The sequence below is a fragment of the Electrona antarctica genome (genome assembly GCF_951216825.1).
Source record: "Electrona antarctica genome assembly, chromosome: 12".
Classification (NCBI taxonomy): domain Eukaryota; kingdom Metazoa; phylum Chordata; class Actinopteri; order Myctophiformes; family Myctophidae; genus Electrona; species Electrona antarctica.
Genome location: NC_136793.1, coordinates 49354162 through 49372585, shown reverse-complemented (window position 1 = coordinate 49372585; position 18424 = coordinate 49354162). Strand labels below are relative to the sequence as shown.

Genomic DNA, 18424 nt, shown 5'->3' with positions numbered 1-18424 from the left:
CTTAAGGCCATGGACCCGCTATGGACCAGAGCTAGGGGTCCCCACATGATTTGAAGGGGTCACCAGAAATCTGGGGTCAATATTTTTAATACTAAGAAGCATTAAGCATACTGCTTCAAAATTAAACTATAAAAACTGGTCAAACATTGGTCAAATTGTCAAATAATGAGGTAATCATTTTGAAAATAGCTACAATATCTACAAGCTCACAATGACACGCAACTTGAGGCATTGTGGATTGTGAGCTTGTAGATCTTCCATTTTCACAATATCTATCTGTTGGACAGAGTTAAACAACATGAAAATGACTCAACTGCTTACTTGTCATGGTGGGAGGTCACGTCAGTTCAAATATAATTATTTGAATTGGTTTTTCGGGAGCCGATGTCATACAGATGTACGTTCTGCACTGGTACAAGGTTCTGGTGTCCATATAATGCAGCAGAAAACCATTGAGTTTTGTGAGAATTAATGAAAAAGAACTAGTCCTTTATCCCACTCCACAAAACATCTATGTGCATGCCTTGAGGTACATTCTGTATTTAAAATGGACACAAAGCCAGAATCATCATGAGAATAAAAATCTTTATTAGTGTTTTATGAAGTCTGCATAATATGCCACACGCCTGAGAAGCTTATGGTCAGAAAAAAAAAAAAAAAGAAAAAAAAACTGCTCTATCAATACCGCCCTCTACTGGTAAAACAACTGCGACATCTACTGTACTGACTTGCTTTGCAAAAAAGATTACTGTTAAATACACACATACTGTACTACTGTTATGTATATGTACGTCGTCTGGTCCACATCAGATTTGCAATGCTTTTTTTTTTCTTTTCACATTCATATGTTTGTAGGCCAAAGATAAAAGAATGTAACACTGGACCCTAAACACAGGGTTCAGTCCCCCAAAATCCAAACTCCACTAGGTGCACTTAAAGTACAATCACTAGTGCTGTAAGGTAAACAAATGTATTACATCAATATAAAGGAGGTTTGGGGAGAAGAAAAAAAAAAGGAAAAGAAAAAACGAATGTAAAAACAAAAAAAAACACTTGCAACAGCCATGTAATGACGAGAATGGCATACTGCAAGCTAGTTTAAGTCTTTGTTTAACATACAGTATTTCATAGACAGGAACGAATACAATACACACATTTAAAACACAGGATGTCCCAGTGTGCAGACTCATTCGCTCTTCCTTTCTGGTATAAGATTCTGGAATACTGCCATGTTTCTGTAACATTTTAAAGCCAATTGTATCTGCTTCACCTTTACCCGCTTATCTAAGCACCAAAAAAGGCGTCAAGAGGTCAAATGAGCCATTATTAATTTTTTTTAAGTGAAGAGATGAATGACTATGAAAATTCTCACAACATGCCTCTGGAATCATTAAAACCATAGGAAGGAAAGCAGATTTGGGGTTACAGGCAAATCAACCATTTTGTGTACTTTAAATGCACCAGATTTATTTTTTGAAAGATAAAAAGTAATAAGATAAAAAAACAGGCTACATCATGTGGGGCAGTGATTTTTCTTACCAAGACAAAGGGCTTTCATTGGGAATTGGATTCAAGCTGAACCTTTTTGAGTAAAACAGGAATGATCCATGGTCTCCATGTCACTTTAAAAACAGCTGTGGTCTTGAAAATATTACTTTAATAAAAAGTGAAGGACAGAAAATCTTAAGTATATTTATATATAAAAATACATGAGAATACAAAAAAGTAGCAAAAGAAAGGGGATATAGGTTAAAAACAATATAGAATGAAATTCATCGATGCCTTCAATTTCTCCCGGTGAGAGACTTTTTTTTTTATTTATTTTTTATTTTTTAAGACGCTTCACCTTGGAGAGCTCCAGGACTCCCAGTGTCGTGTCAAAAACTAAATGAAAAAGAAAATGAAAAAAATCCTTTCTAACAGCTTGATATTTTCTGGTCCCTGCCCAGTGCACCCAGCAAACCTAGGCCCAAGTCTCATTAGCTTCTAAATCCACTTTCTGTAAGGGGGTGCAAATCAAACCAACCTACTAGGACACGGAAGAGTGCCGTGTAATGACTAAGAAGTAAACTACAGCCAGGCCAATTATGGCGGTTCGTTTAGGGTTCTTGCTGATTCTTTTCTTGCCAACATTCCTATTTGTCCATTAAGAGGTGTGTCTTATAACGACACACGTCAAAGAGTTGAAAAAATAAAATAAAGGAGAGGGTGCGGGGTTGTTTGGGCAATGGGTGAAATCATTTTGGGAATTAATTTCGTAAATACAATGTGGCGTTGTCCCCTTAGAGGGGATCGGCCACCAAGGCCATAATTCTTAACCAAGCCAACTCCCCCCCAGACAAAAACATGGGTCCAAGTTTCCCAGAGAAAAGTAAACTTAGGTTCAGAACAATGGTTGGGGTGGACCAAAATAAATTTAATTTTAGCATTCAAGCTTGTGTTACTACAAGCAATATCCAATACTGAGAAACTATTCACAGATATTTTTGGTTATTTCCCCCTGCTTCCTGGACTAAAAACCAATATACATTTCATTTGTACCACAAATAGATCTAATATTAAGGATTTGGGGAAAAGCAATTTAACAAGGTGCATGACATAGATGGGTAACAAAGTGCCAAATTCTATACTGAAAAGTCTATGTATTGATGTGTATATATGTCTGGGCCTGTGTGTGTGTGTGTGTGTGTGTGTGTGTGTGTGTCCAATCTCCATACGTATGCTTGTGTGTGTGTGTGTGTGTGTGTGTGTGTGTGTGTGTGTGTGTGTGTGTGTGTGTGTGTGTGTGTGTGTGTGTGAACGTGTAAAGTTAAAACTGGGAGTGGAACTGGGCCACAAATACTATGAAGTTATGTACAGAAATTCATTCTGTGGGGGTTCTATTTTTTCATGATAGGACTCACAAGTTTAAGAATTCATGATCTTTGTAAATAGGCTGACGTTGTTTGGGTAGTTCCTCGAGCCATTTAGGACATACTGGAACAGCGCACAGACGGGGAGCCCATCTGGGTCAGAACCTTGTCCAGCCACTGCAAGGGTCCATTCAAATGCAGCTCAATCCAGCAAGGAGTGCTTGTGACAGTCTGCCGCCTGAGACACAAAAGGATAAAAGTGTTGTTACTTCTGCTGCTCTGGTTCACCCCAGTCTTTGCATTAAAGCTGCTGGAAAGGATTTATTATTTTATTTCTTCATGATTTTTTTTTGTTAAACAGCAAAAACGTTATCTCCAGTGGCCATATGAATGATATCCAATCATAGTGACAGAACTTAACCATTAAAGGTGTAGTGAAATGAAAAATACGTTTTTCACACTTTTAGACCATATCCGTGGTCATCATATAATAGATGGCAAAAAAATGGGCAAATTCTCATTTGTGTGTTTATATCAAAAGTCCATAAACATATTTTTTTAATTACTTCCTGAAAACGAGCTGCGTGATGACGTGTCGAGGCCCACATCAATAAAAGCCAATCAAAATTAAGCTCACCAGTTTGATTCCCTTGTCCTCCAACACAGCTGGTTTTGATTAAAGAACTACTTTAAACGTAATCATCACGCTAAAATATGTAGCGGTATATAGGCTGTGTATAGGTTAGAAATAATCCCCTGGCTTTGCCCCACGTCTCTTTACAAACGACACTGCACGTGAGAGACTTCCTCTCCCATAGCCTGGAGGGATGCGACGCTCCGATTGGTTCAGAAACTTCCGAGCTAGCGTTTCAAGCTGGAACTTCCCAAAAAAAATGCCCACCATTTCTGTTTCACTGCACCTTTAAGTAATTTAGATTTGAGCTAAGAAAAAAAAACAAAAAAAAACAAACATAATTTTATATTTGGTTATTCAAAAATAGCAGATATAGAAGCTCATACCGCATCACTTCGTGCTGTGATACAAGCTTGTACATCTGCTTTTTATTTTAAAAGATTTAAACATGAACATTTGTGTAAATCGTGTGTGTGTGTGTGTGTGTGTGTGTGTGTGCAATGCCTGCTGCTCAGCATATTTGCCTGATGAAGACCTAGAGTCGAAACATTGCACTTTTGCCTTAATAAAAGTAAGACTCTTGTGGAGCTCTAGTTGTGCGAATGTTTCTTCTTCCTTTTTGCTGCTCAGCATGGCCATGCTCACCTGTACTCGGCTCCCCAGCCTTTGACGAAGCTCATACGGATTGTGCACATCCTGGTGAGCTGGTAGACAGCTTCAAAGCCCTGGTTGACTGACTGAGCCAGCAGAGCAGCAAACTCTTGGTTGTTGAAGATCTTCAAGTTACAACCTTACAGGGAACAGGGAGGGTCAGTGGGTCGGACATAGTTGTCCCCGTGACATTTCTTTCTTGTTAAAATATGTGTACCGGTATATATATGCACACACTACTAACGCTTTAAATAACTTCACACTGTCAACCAGCAGGTGTCCTACTTGGCACTCCTGACAATGGGTTATACAAGTAGACAATCTTACCCTACATTTAAGGGTGGATTGTGTGTCCAGAATAGGGCTGGGTATCGAATTCCGATTACTTTCTTGGCATAAATATTAACGTATCAATCAGTATCAAAAGCGGCATATATAAATATAGATATATTATATATATATATATATATATATATAAATATAGCACTTCTGACCCCTCATTGACGTAACTCTTCTATCTCAATGACTCTGGCATCATGTACATCACACTGTATCCAGACCATAGACTGTGCTCCACTTGAGTGGACTGCTTCAGTCTCATATCAGGCTAAAACATAGCTTTAATTCCATCAACAGTCGGTCTAATTACGTTTTTCTTCATTGCATTATGCTCAATATTTTGTTTACCGTTATGTTAACACACTTTCTGTAGACAGTCATTGCATCATTTAAAAAAAGAAAGAAAGAAATTCCCATGCCCCCCTAGATCGAGCACAATGCCAGTTTGCCTTGGATACGACGGTCGCTCCATTTTCTTGGTTGCATACTATAACATCTAGAGACACCACCACTAAGATTAAAAATGTAAATATATGGGGGGTGGACCAACTGCAGGGGCTGCAACAAAGTAACCACCTAAGCCAAATTGTGAGACAGAGAAATGCGATTCAATGATTGTCATGTCAACTTTTCCACCGGTTAAGTGCTTTACAGCTAAATCAACGCAGAAAGCGCTAAGCAATGGAGGGGGAGAGAAATATCTCGCCTCCATTCCGTCCCTTTCGTCATCCATCAATCTGGGAACGACCCCCAACGCAAAGCAAGCAAGCAGAGAAAAGTAGTAATGCTTTTCCTCCTCTGCTCCTAGGCCCCCCTCTTTCTGAAAGAGGAAGCCACTTCTGCTGGCTCCTCGAGTTGTAAATGTAACAATGGAACGGCATGGATAGATCACAGTTTGCAATCAGCTTTGCAAACTCGTCGGTGATCAGGCCCGAACAGAATCGGCGGCCGCGGTGTTCCGACGAGACCTCCGCGGAATTACCGCGGAGAATAGTGTGTGTACAAGCTCTGATAGTTGTGTATAATTTATCGTCTCCTATGCTTCCATTTGGTGACAATTTGGACATTTACAGACAGACCAACAAACCATGTTTTCCATTGCAGATGATCATCTTTATCCACTAGCAATGTCATGGTACCTTTTCTCAGCCTCTTCAGTTGTGTATATTTGCATGATCTTGAAATCCCAGGGTGGTTTGGTTGACAGCCTGATAACTAAAGCTTAAAATAAACGCTGTTTTACAACTAGAAATGCACTCTGTCGAGCTGCCAACTTGCGCTTTACACACCTACTTGTGTGTGAGCAGAGCGCGCAACTTATCTCTGACTCTTGTCAACTTACTGTACCTCCCTCTATGGGTTTAATCTTCATTTGTTATATTTTATAAACATTTAAAATAAAATCGAAAACACAATTCCTTTCCTATAACTGTTAAATAAAAACTTTAGAGAATTAAGGTGTTCTTACAACTAATTCACTTTCCACAAATTACGATGTGTTGCAAAGAAGTATAACAATTCTATTGTCCAGTCAAAACCAAATAAAGCCACCAAAAATTCACAATCCCTGATTGGCCGAGGGCGTCACCGACGTACGCACGCAGCGCCCTGATTGGCCGAGGGTGTCACTGACGTACGCAACGCCACGCCCTGATTGGGTGCATTGTGTGTCTTCTCCCTCACCCCCAACGCTAGTCAAAACGGACTCTGTCGAGGCCTTTACCTGGAGGTATTTTGCAGACTGTTGCAGGGTGCCATCCATACCGCTGGTTGCAGTTTGGACTCTGGACAAAGATGGCGCTATCGCTCAGACATTCAGCAAATACTTCCCCGCCAATGTAATAAAGCCTTACTCCTCTTCCTGTGAACAAAAAATGGAAATAGACATCAATCACCTGTGGTAATCAGACATGCGACAACACCTCAAGAGGCGGCCGTTCGTAGCTACAGTGGAGTCAGTACTGCTGTATGGGGCTGAGACATGGACCCTCACAGCACAACAAGAAAGGGCCGTGGATGGTGTCTAAACAAGAATGCTACGAATGGCACTAGGTGCCACATGGACGGATCACGTCAGAAATGTGGTCCTCTACGCAGTGTCATTGACTGTCTAGCCTCTGTGATTTGCATAATACACAGGCTCTTTAATTTCCAATACAAGTAACTGTAAAATCCAACGCACACGGTTGGTGAAATAGAACACTGTCTTTGTAGTATGTGTGTGTACATGCTGCACTACATGCATTGTGGAGGGAAAAAAAGGTTGCACATACACGCTACACGTGTGCGCATGTCAGCCCTCCCTGTTTTAATATGATCTAGAATAAAAACTAACATGTTTACCTGAAACATAGCCTTTTCTAAGGCAAAACAGCCTTTGCTTCTGATGACAGCTGAAATTGCAAAGCAGTGACCTTAGGGTCACCAACTTCGGTAAGTCACAAATACAATTTGCAGAAATGAAACTTCGGTCACGTTATATTTCGAACCCGTGACTGTGCTTAAAGACAGGCAAGTTAAATTAGGGATGCTGCGTTTCTTTCTGTGTTAGTGACACACACAGTGGGTGGGTAAACCTATGGTCTTGAGAATCACACACACACACACACACACACACACACACACACACACACACACACACACACACACACACACACACACACACACACACACACACACACACACACACACACACACACACACACACACACACACACACACACACACACACACACACACACACACACACGGGGTGTCTTGGACGTTCTTCAACGATCCCAGACCAGTTTTGCGCATGCAAAACTTGATCATAACGCCAATGTTCTGTGGTCATTTCAAGCAAGCAATACATCAAGTACATAGAAATAGTCATCTAGGATCATAAGTAAACTAAGAACCTAACATCCATCCAGCAGTAGTATATCTGTGCAATGAAACTATATGTATACACTATAGAATGCTATAGCCTCGCGTAGCCAGCCTTCATCTGCCTTTGCAATGCATATTGCCCCAAGCAGAAAGTCTGGCCCCTCTCAATTGTGGGAGGATTTCATGGCCGAAGTGGTGACGAGCCAACCAGATTCGTCTGAAACCATGCAATAACCAACCAGGGCCCAGTATGCAAATATGGGGCGGGACATTGCAGAAAATAAATCTAATACTGAGAGGGACGAGACTAAATATCCACGCAGTGAGATTAGTATCGCTAAGAGTTTGCAGTTCAAATTGCGATGGGTAGTTCAATCCATAGTTGGGGAGCCAGAACCTACCTATGTGCCTCCGGGTCATCTCCACGGTGGCATTACGGTTGACGTTGGACAGCAGGCCGAGGCAGAAGCGCTCCGAGTTGGAGGGGTCTGTGAAGCCGTCCACTGTCAGTGAGGGCTGTGAGGCGTGGAAGGTTTCTCCCACGCGCTGGTTCAGCTCGTAATAGGCTATTGAGCACCAGAAGGCTGGCTCAGAGTAGGTCACCGGCTGTAGGTCTGAAACAGGACATTATACACCTTTATATCGTCCTTTGGATTAACCTTCCCCCCATTGCATCAATTACACTATTACAGCACTATTATATGATCATATTGATAATACTGCCTAGATTTTACACTCGCAGTTAGTCCAAACCTTATTATATATATATATTATGTATCATGTATTATATACATGACGTGGAAAACGTGAAAACAATGTCGACATTAAGTTAGTATAATCAAATGATCTAGACTGAATGGCAATTAAGTACTTGTTCATTTTTAACATCAAACAATATATCTTGAATATCATGCAAAATAGATGGGATTAGCTATGGTATAGAGACAGGAAGACAGGAAGCAAAGCTGGAGGTAACAGAGACATGAGTGAGTACATCAGAGTTAGATGTTAGAGAGGCCAGACTGAGATGGTTTGAACATGTACAGAGGAGGGATAGTGAGTATATGAACATGTACAGAGGAGGGCTAGTGAGTATATGAACATGTACAGAGGAGGGCTAGTGAGTATATGAACATGTACAGAGGAGGGATAGTGAGTATATGAACATGTACAGGAGGGATAGTGAGTATATGAACATGTACAGAGGAGGGATAGTGAGTATATGAACATGTACAGGAGGGATAGTGAGTATATGAACATGTACAGAGGAGGGATAGTGAGTATATGAACATGTACAGGAGGGATAGTGAGTATATGAACATGTACAGAGGGCTAGTGAGTAGTATATCAGTAGAAGGATGTTGAGGTTGGAACTGCCATGCAGGAGGCCTAGAGGAAGACCAAAGAGGAGATTTATGGATGTAGTGAAAGAGGACATGAAGTTAGTTGGTGTGAGAGAAGAGGCAGAGGACAGGGTGAGATGGAGGCAGATGACTCTCTGTGGCGACTGGCGACCCCTGAAGGGAACAGCCGACAGGAAAAGAAGAAGCTCAGCTCTGTCTATAGTAGTGTTAGATTTATAAAGACCTAAGTGCGCATATCTTACCCATGCTGTGATTAACAGGGGACAAGGTGCTGGGGGACAGCTCTGCTGGAGAACCTGACAGGTACAGGACACAGGAAGTTAACCATTTAACATGATTTATAGAAGCTGCTTTACTGTTGACTTGGAGAAAGAGTCTGAACGGCAATGGGAATAACAGAAACCGACAGGGAGTGTCTAGTCTAGGGTACCTGTGTCCATACTTTGATTCATCTGTTGATCGCTTGCCTCCCCATCCTCACTGATGTAGCCTGGGGGCGGGGTTTCTAGAGGACAAACACAACAGCTTACTTACTGTGGCATCCTTGTAAGATAATAAAATAATAATTAAAGAACATGGTATTGAACTCATTGTTAGTAGGGATAATACTTGATACACCAACTAGTCTAAAAGCAAAAACGATGACAAAAATATAAATATTGTCATGCTGAGATGGCGCAGACATACTTCCATCTCAGATAACCATGCATCCCTATTTTGCTGTTCTTTGAAGACTTCATTTTGCTGTTCTTTGAAGACTTCAATGCAAAGACAATTTGTGATACGCACATTTCAGTTGCTGCCGTCTCCACCATCTATGTGGATTTTTACCCTCCCCACCCCATTTAGTCGCTATGCCCAATGAACCCGAACACTTAACACCTAGATTCTGCAGTGGTAGACGGGTACTTTAGCCTTAGTTGTGCTGCATGCCACCCAAACCCCCACGCAATTCTTCTCTTCTAGTGCATCATCCAACCTTTGATGCTTTGATTGGTCAGACAGTCATCCTCCTGACCCTTAGATGAAATTGGACTAACCTGGTATGTAGTTGTTAGGAGGTTCAATTCCTGCAGGAAAGTTTGTGTTCTCAGGTATGGAATGAGTGTAATCGTCAAGCGGTGGTAGCTCTGTCAGAACTTCCGAGTGTCTTGGCACAAGAACGGGAGGCAACACTGCAGAATTAAATGGAGAACAGTTGAAATTACATTTTAAGCAGTTATGGGACACGCAGTATCCAGAGTGGCATACGATAAGCTCAATAGAACAAGCTTGAGTTACTAAATGACCAATATTACAAACCATCAACAGTACGATTAAGGTGAAGAACCACCACAGTGCCTCTAATGTACAGCAAATGGTTACACCTCTCCGTGTCTCAACAATCATTACTAATGCCAGCCTTACACCAAAGGATTTTTCAAGCCAATTTGACTGCCAGACAATTTTCCAATGTCGGACTTTGATAGATTTGTTTAACTCGTTTTCATCATCTTGATTGTTTAGTGTAAGGTGGTCATGAAGCTAATTCCGAGCAGTAATACGAGAAAATGTATGACTTATTTATTACTAACCAGTAAGACGCATGAGGGCGAGGTCACGTGCACTGACCATATGGAGCGTGTCTTGAGTGTACAGGGTGTGATGAGGTCAGATCAACATATGGAATGTCAGAACAGGTCAGCTCCATATATGGAGATCTAAGGGTGGCAGCAGGGGCAGTGTCTTGTGTACAGGGTTTGATGAGGGCCCAGGTAGGACTGGGCCTTAATTTTCGGGCCTGGTCAGAACTCTAGTTTTCGCCGGCTGCCAGGTGCAGCTGCACAAATAACTTTGGGGCAGGCCCGTCTAGAGTTTAATGGGCTTAATATCCATGATGATGTCAGTGATGTCACGAGACCTGGGCACAATATATGGAGGCTTTCCCCATGTATGAGGATGATGATGTCATAGTGATGCCACGAGACCTGGGCACAATATATGGAGGCTTTCCCCATGTATGAGGATGATGATGTCATAGTGATGCCACGAGACCTGGGCACAATATATGGGGGCTTTCCCCATGTATGGGGATTTTGAGTGACGAAAAACTCACAATTCTATAGTTAACACCCCGATCGCCCGGGGGCATTTAGGACCATTAAATCAGAGCGCCCAGCGATTTGCAGCAACGGTCCGTCAAAAACATAATCTTTGGTTAGAATTGGACAGATTGATTTAGATCAAGAGTTATTCACGTTTTAAGATTTTCGGTCTCATCCACTAAATTGGGGGGGGGGGGGGGGGGGGGGGGGGGGGGGGACATTTTTGGATGACGTCCCAACCGGAAATTACATCAAATGTTGCCCAACAGGCGCTCCCAGCCTGTGGAGCGATGCGCTCGGTTATGATATCAATAAAGTTCCGTCCTGAGCGCCACTGTTTGATAGGACGGAGACCTCCATTTATGCCGCTCAGGGTGTTAACTGCCATCTTTGGTCGCAATAAGTCACTTTTTTCATCTTTACTTCTCAAGGTTCCGATCAAATCAAGCATGTTCAATCTCATTCAAGTATTTAGTCGTGGTTCATGTGAAGTTCAATAACGTGTCATGAGCATTGTCAACATCCAAATGGTGCACTCTTCAGCACCACATAGGAGCCAGCAAACTTTATATTTTCTGTGTAAACAGACGGCCTACTTGCCAAAAAGCAACAGTCTTGCCCTTCTGCTACACAGCAAAATCTGGGGTGTTAAATTAACAATGGAAGTGCAAAACGATAATGCTTTCCTCAGTGTTTTAGTGCTACTTTTAGAAGTGGGGGGGGGGACGCCCATAAGACACGTGCGCTCGCACACATGCATGCACATTTGCGTGCACGTGCACAACGCGTGCAGACGCGCACTATAAAACATGCAGACGTGTATAGCCTATTTAGAAACAGGGTTTACAATGCTTAATTGTATCCATAAGTCCAAAAACATATTTTTGCCCCAAAAATATTTTAGGCGTGAGAGAAGTGGGGGGGATGGCACTCCCCCGCGTCCCCTCCGTCCCCTCCCACCACGCCCGTTTCCCGTCCACATTTACACTTTCAGAGCTCCATTAAGACTGTGTATATTATTAGTGTACATACAATTCTTAAGGCCAGCCCACACTGGACATCAAGCCCTGAGCCCTCCTCTGGTGGTACACAGAGGAGTCTCCAAAAGGAGAAAAAGACAAAAGTGGAATGAAATATTTATATTACTACAGGTAGTTATTCTGACCAAGCAATTGGCTGAAATAGGCTCTCCAGCCGTGCTGAAATGAGCATGACAGCAGACGTTACGCTCCTGTATTTTAACATCAGTTATTATGGTGGTACTTGGAGAGACAAATATTTTCTGAGGTGGTAAATCAGTATAAAAAGGTTGGGAACCAATGTTCTAGTGGGAAATAGATGTGAAAAGGTTGTCAGACATTAAACTTTAAAGTCTTCTAGTGTATGGTAGATGTGAGAGGAGTGTGTCTGACAACAAGTTCAAAGTCTTCTATGCGGTAGGCATAATGTTTAGCAAGATTGTGTGGTGATGTTTTATTCAATGAACAAGTCATAAGTTAAGCATTTAGAGCACAACTTAGATGGACAACAGAGTACAGCAAGATGCCATACAAAAAGAGAACCAAGTATCGTAACAGCTTGCATAATTTCTATGGTATGCAATTATGAGCACAGATGAAGGGTTGCCACAGGACAAGGAGGTGTTCATGATGTGTAATGTGTACTGTGTAAAGTTTATGATTATGGTTGAAGTTGCTGTGAGAGGTCTCTTGTGGGCCTCCCACGGGGCAGCACACCTAAACCTAACCTTAACCCATGTCTAACCAATGACTAGTCTAAACTAAGTATGCACCCTCTCTTGGGTGGAGAAGAGAGAGACAGAATTCTGCTTTAGAGTACTTATGTCCTTATAAAGCCATATACGGTAACAGCTAACATTCAACAACTTAGGCTAATATGAAAGGAGGTTCAGGACCTGTATCACAAGGCAACGAGTAACAGTAACACCCAAAACATATTCTTGCTTACCTAGAACAATAATTTGCCAATAGAGGGCATGCGCAATTGCGCATGCTTAAAGTGAATGGCACATCGAGTGGCAAAGCAACATGCAAAGTGAGTTTAACATTGTTTAATGCAATCAGATAGGACTTTTCTCTTTGGATGCATGGGTTGTCAAGGCCAGAAAGTAGTTTTTTGCCACTCAGTAGGCATTCCTGTATAACTTCCGGGTTTGATGATGTCACACGAATACCCTCTATTGCCATTTCACATATAGAGGACTGCTGACTTCCATCTATGTGATACTACTGGGTGGTAAACAACAGGGTGTTTCAACTAGCAGGTAACATACGTTGGGGAAGTGGGTAGAGATGGATTCATTTAGAACTAATATGAACTATGGCTATAATCAGCCGCTGTGAGACGTTTTGAGGAGACGCAGAAAAAGATGTACAGAACATATTATTCACCACCTCCAGTCTAAAGGTCTACTGTAAAATACAACCACCAATTGAGATTATTTACGATCTTTGTTACAAGTGTTACCAAATGGACCCTTCCACTTCTACAGTATTAGAGCTACAGACTCATAAGGGCACATTTTGTTCCCAACCATCTTTTTTGCCAGGAACCCCCTCAAGGATCTCTGGGGCTCCCCAGACTGAATGCCTAGGCATAAAGCACCACTGTAAAGCTACAATCTCTCGTCTCCTGACATATAGGCAATTGCATGCATTGCATTATGTCCTAACTACGATAAAAATGGCAGCGCAAATAGCATCCAATGTGGGGTACCGTCTGCTTCAAATAACTTTACTGACATTTTCTAGGTGTTTTACCCAAAACCAGGGTCTAGATTTCTCAATACAAGAGTAGGGAGATCACCTCCAAGATGAATATTCTGTGACTACTTAAAAAGTAAGTAAATGTGAAAAAAGCCTGGCACCTGGGCTATTTTTGGTTAAATATTCTTGTTTCTTGGCACTGAATGAGAGCCACACAAACCCCTGGAGGTCTACAACCAAAACATCCCAAAAAAAAGGTCTATGGCAGCTCACCTGGGGTCTCCACCCTCTGGTAGTGGTATGGATTGATGCACACCTCGTCCTTCTTGAGGTGGAAGGCGTATTCACAGGCCTCGATGGCGCGTAGCTCATGGTGGCTGTGCAAGTCAGGCCATCGCCACAGACGGCAGTAGATGACATGGGGAAGCCCCTTCCTGTGGGAGACCTGCAGGCGCCCGTCCAGGGATCTGATTGGATGGCAACCAGAAAGTGTCGGTGAGAGATTTGGGTGGCAAACGGGGAGCGAAATGTTGGATAAGATGTATAAAGTGGCCAGATAAGTCGAATAGGGGGGGGTGTCGAGAATGAGAAGCAAAATAAACACTTTCTCATTTCCCCTCACCCAACACTGCAAAATGACAACTTTCCCACATCAAAGTTGTATGCAACACCATACAATAGGTTGAGGAGGATAGTCACCTGGTTTGGTCAGGGTAGCTGTATAGGCCTGAGGTATCCCACTGTTCTATCGTATTTGGAGTACTCAGTCCCCATATTTCAGAGCAATTGCTGTGCACAGAGAAAACAACAAAAACAAAACAAAAAAACAAATGATAAACATGGGACATGGATCATTCAGAAGTATCAGTATGGGTAATGTGAACATTAAAAGGCCTCTTTTATTGGAGTCTCAGGAAGAAAAGACATCAAATTCCTTTTCATCTGAGAAATGAATGATGGGATACTTCAAATAAGAGAAGCCTTTTTGACAGAATTAAGGAGGGGAGGAAATAAAACATAAAATGGCATTCAGTAACACACAATGAGACTGTTGGTGAAACAAAGAACATTCTTAAACAATTATGACATTGTATTTAAATACAACTTTTTTTTTTTACTGTACAGCCGTGTATGTCGGTGAACTTATCTGGAGACGTTCAAACAAACACTGAAGACACTCAAAGGGAGAAAAAAGGGGGGCAACCTTGGAAAGAAACTATCTTTCCGTTTTATAGCATTCTCAAAACTTCACAAGAAAATGGTCGGAAAACAAAAAAATGGAATGAAGACGAATGACGTAAGAGTTGCTTCTGAAGACCAGGACAATAGTAGACTACTACCGCTAAAGACTATAGCATGTAATTTGCGTTATTATTAACTCAAGTGGGATCTCAACTACCCTTCAAACCTCATTATATTCAGTTCCTGACAGCATAGCAAAACTATGTTGCAAGATTTTTGTTTTTAATACAACCGTACCTCTAAATGACAGCTGGTTACCTGCAGAGCTGCTAGGTGAACTGTCAAACTGTAATAAATTTGCCTGGTTGTAATTTCCCAGAATTCCCAGTTCCCACCCTAACAAAATCAACAACTTCTCCCTCCCTCTAAGGTGCGGAAATCCTTTACTACTCGAGTGAGATCTGCAAGGGAAAAGCATTTCATTCACATCGAGCCAGCAATCATTTCAGTACAAAAACAGGAGAACTCTCAGGCGATAACGGCCAGGCGACTATCTATAGACATCCAAACAACCGACTTTGTGACGTGGTTGTTGGCAGCTCATCAGTGAAGAACGATTCTGTTAACACACCATGTTCCCAGAGAACACGAGTCTAGGGCATCAAGGCTGACTGGCTGATAACATCCTCACTGACCCCTTGTAATGTCTGCCACCCATGAACTGTCAGCACAGTTATTTTTCAGTTTTTAATTTCCAATAATAGAAAACGTCTTATTTATTCCTAGTGGAGCATCGATCTTTCCCCCTGGATCACATACTTGAATAAAGCACATCTTGACTACAGTAGAGTAGCTGTGGAAGGAAACTAGGGTCTAGAAGTGCTCAGACTATGCTTTGGCATCCCATGCTTCTGAACTACGTCTCAAACAAGAACGTTTTTGCATAAACATGTGAGACACACAGGTGAATTAAGTGCTAGACCAATGTGGTGGCAGTTGTTTCCGAGTATCTTGACGTAGCATAAAAAGTTAGAGTTCCTTAATTAATGTGACCACTACTCCACCGCCGTGCGGCCTACTATACCTGGGGATGGTGACACACTTGGTGTTGCAGTTCTGTGTGGTGATGGCTTTCTCCAGCTCGTCAAGCTGGCCTGTCTTCTTCAGCTTCTTCACCAGGCTCTTCACCGCCTTTTCGCACCACTTCTCCTCCTGGCCGTTCTGCTCGCTGCTGCCTCCGCCCGCTCCACCCGGCCCGCTGGCAGACTTCTTCCAACCCAGCAGCCTCTTTACCACCGGTGGAGTGAAGGGCAGGATGGAGGACATCTTGGTCGCGGGAGGGGGGTTAGCCGAGGGTCTCTCTTCCAGAGAACTCAGTCAGAAGAACACACTCGCTCGCACACACGGAAGCAGAGGGGACCTGGAGGAGGCACAGATTTGGGCCCTTGCTCTGAGGTGGCCCCACTCTACTGACCCAGGGAGTCACAGGTTGGAAGCCAGGGCAAGCAGTTTAAGACGGAGAAACCTTTGGAGGAAAATCAAACGCATATGAAAAACATACACTTACATTACAAACAAATCCACAGTTAACACATTCAGACCGTACGACATGTGGGAACGTCATAACTAATCCAACCGACGGATCCAAAGGACGTGTCCTAGCGCATTTTCATTGATATAACCGAGAGAAAAATATTCTGTTTTTTTTTATTGGAGTTTGCCTCTCCTTCTGCACCATACTCCTTGCTCTTTCACGCGTTGTCGTTCACTTCCCTGTTTACCGTTCACAAAGAAAGGCTCGGCGCGCGTAATCTAGGGAGCTCTCCGTGGTTTTGACCAGATGGATATACTAAGCTCTTCATTTCTGACTTCAACATGCCTCTCGTTCAAAATAGGAAGAGAGTGATCATCAGCGACTTTTATCGGAAACTTAGCGAGGTAAGCAAGCAAAAATATGCCTCCCGGTTTTTTTTCCGTAACGGAAGGGGGGGGGGGGCTTACAGAGTAAAAGCGGCCATATCTTCCAGGGACCCCAAGCTTCTATTTTGAAAGAAATCCTGGCACTGATTGTCTTAATAATATAGCAGTCATAACTAGACTGCTGCTGCCAAGTTCAATATGACAATAATAAACACATTACACAAACAATGATTGTAAAAGGAATGCTAATAATGAATTACAACAAATAGTATTGATCTGCCACAGCAACACTGTTTCATAAGACTGCTGATATGGTTAACTGGAGCATTCGTAGTTTAAAAAGCAGACAGTCCACTTTCCGGTCACAAATAATGTTTAAATAACATAGCTAATGATGGCAAACTTATGAAGTTGACCAACATAACAGGGTGTGCCTGAGTGTGTTGTTGCATTGGTGAATACAGGAAAACAAACACCATTAAAAGCCATCAAATAGCTGAACTGAGAATTATAGCTCATAGTGGAAATCAATCGAATTGATCCACAGGAGTATTTGACAGCTGAGCTAACGGTTACAGTAGCTAGCTTCGTACTGTGTGTGTGTGTGTGTGTGTGTGTGTGTGTGTGTGTGTGTGTGTGTGATGCAGGGCCGGCTAGGGCTTTAATATACTTCGTCGAGCGCGGTGTCGCGCAGCAGCGAATCTAGCAGATCTACAAGCTCACAGCGCGTTGCGACGTGACGCACTGTGAGCTTGTAGATCGGTCTGTTTTTGTTGCGCGACACCCGCGCCAACCAACGTATATCTCCGGCTGTAGGGGGGCCTTGCTTTGCTTTCACTTCACAGGCGCTAGCAGCAGCAGCTAACCGATTGCATTGGCAACACAGTTGCAGAATAAACGCCGAAATATGTCTGTCTTTAGGTGTTTTATTTCTCCATTAAATTCACAATAATGAAAAAAAAACAATCAATATACGAGTAGGCTTGCTGCGGGGGTTAGGCCATCTAAACCTAACGTTAGCGGAACGCAGGCAGCTAGCTTGTTATCAGAAATCCTTTTGTTGTGATCCCAGAAAAAAAAAACTGCTTTGCGCAACAATCAACTCGCGCTACTTGGGCTAACTAACGTTAGCTGGCAAAACAAAGTCAGCTTCACCACTGTGTGTGACACGGGATGGGAAACCCCGATATTTAAACATCTACAAATCAGTCGTTCCGTTTCAGTACGGCAGTTTATATGTTTAAACCGTTTCCCTAAAACAAAACACACACACACACACATGCACACCTCCTCTTACCGGGGGGAGAAAAAACGAGTTCACATCTTGAACTATTCTAACACACAGAGAGAGAGTCCCCCCCTCCTCATCGCTAGCCGCTAGCTAGCCTGCTCTGCTAACACACAAAACAACACGCACCAAAGTCGTGAAAACAACCAAACAGTATTGCAATAGTTACCCCAATTATTAGCCTCCCGAATTCCACTTTTCGCGGGGAAATACGTGCACACAGCTCAACAGACGCCTCTCTGGCATGAAAATAACGTGAACGGTTTTCTATGGCAGCAGGAATTATTTGACAAGGAGGCTTGTTGGCTTTTCTTCTGAAGCTGCTACTGTTGCTAGTTAGTTAGCCTCGGCGTTAGGTAGAACTGGAGGAACCAAAACGCTCACATGAACTTGCTGGCTGACATCAAGGATGCGAGTCCCGCCTTGCTCGAAAAACGATTGGACAACCCGAAGCAGAACTACGAAGAGGGACGTACGGGATTGGTTCGTTTGCGTGACAATCCTTTTATGTTTATT

The 18424-nt window shown here is 42.6% G+C and overlaps 1 protein-coding gene across 3 annotated transcripts; it reads right to left on the bottom strand.

Annotated features, from left to right (window-relative positions):
* Nucleotides 1–565: 565 nt before the first annotated feature.
* smad2 (SMAD family member 2) lies at nt 566–18399 on the bottom strand. Of its 3 annotated transcripts, none has more exons than XM_079516396.1 (11): nt 18293–18399; nt 15785–16225; nt 14218–14307; nt 13792–13985; nt 9749–9883; nt 9139–9213; nt 8951–9004; nt 7746–7958; nt 6200–6337; nt 4132–4276; nt 566–3090 (listed from the first exon to the last, which is right to left on the bottom strand). In XM_079516396.1, the coding sequence occupies exons 2-11, from the start codon at nt 16024–16026 to the stop codon at nt 2967–2969; spliced, it is 1410 nt and encodes a 469-aa protein (XP_079372522.1). In that variant the 5' UTR covers nt 16027–16225; nt 18293–18399; the 3' UTR covers nt 566–2966. The 3 variants fall into 3 exon arrangements, with proteins under 3 accessions (XP_079372522.1, XP_079372521.1, XP_079372523.1); XM_079516395.1 differs by having other exon boundaries at nt 18078–18390; XM_079516397.1 differs by having other exon boundaries at nt 9151–9213; nt 18078–18390.
* Between the last annotated feature and the right edge of the window lie 25 nt (nt 18400–18424).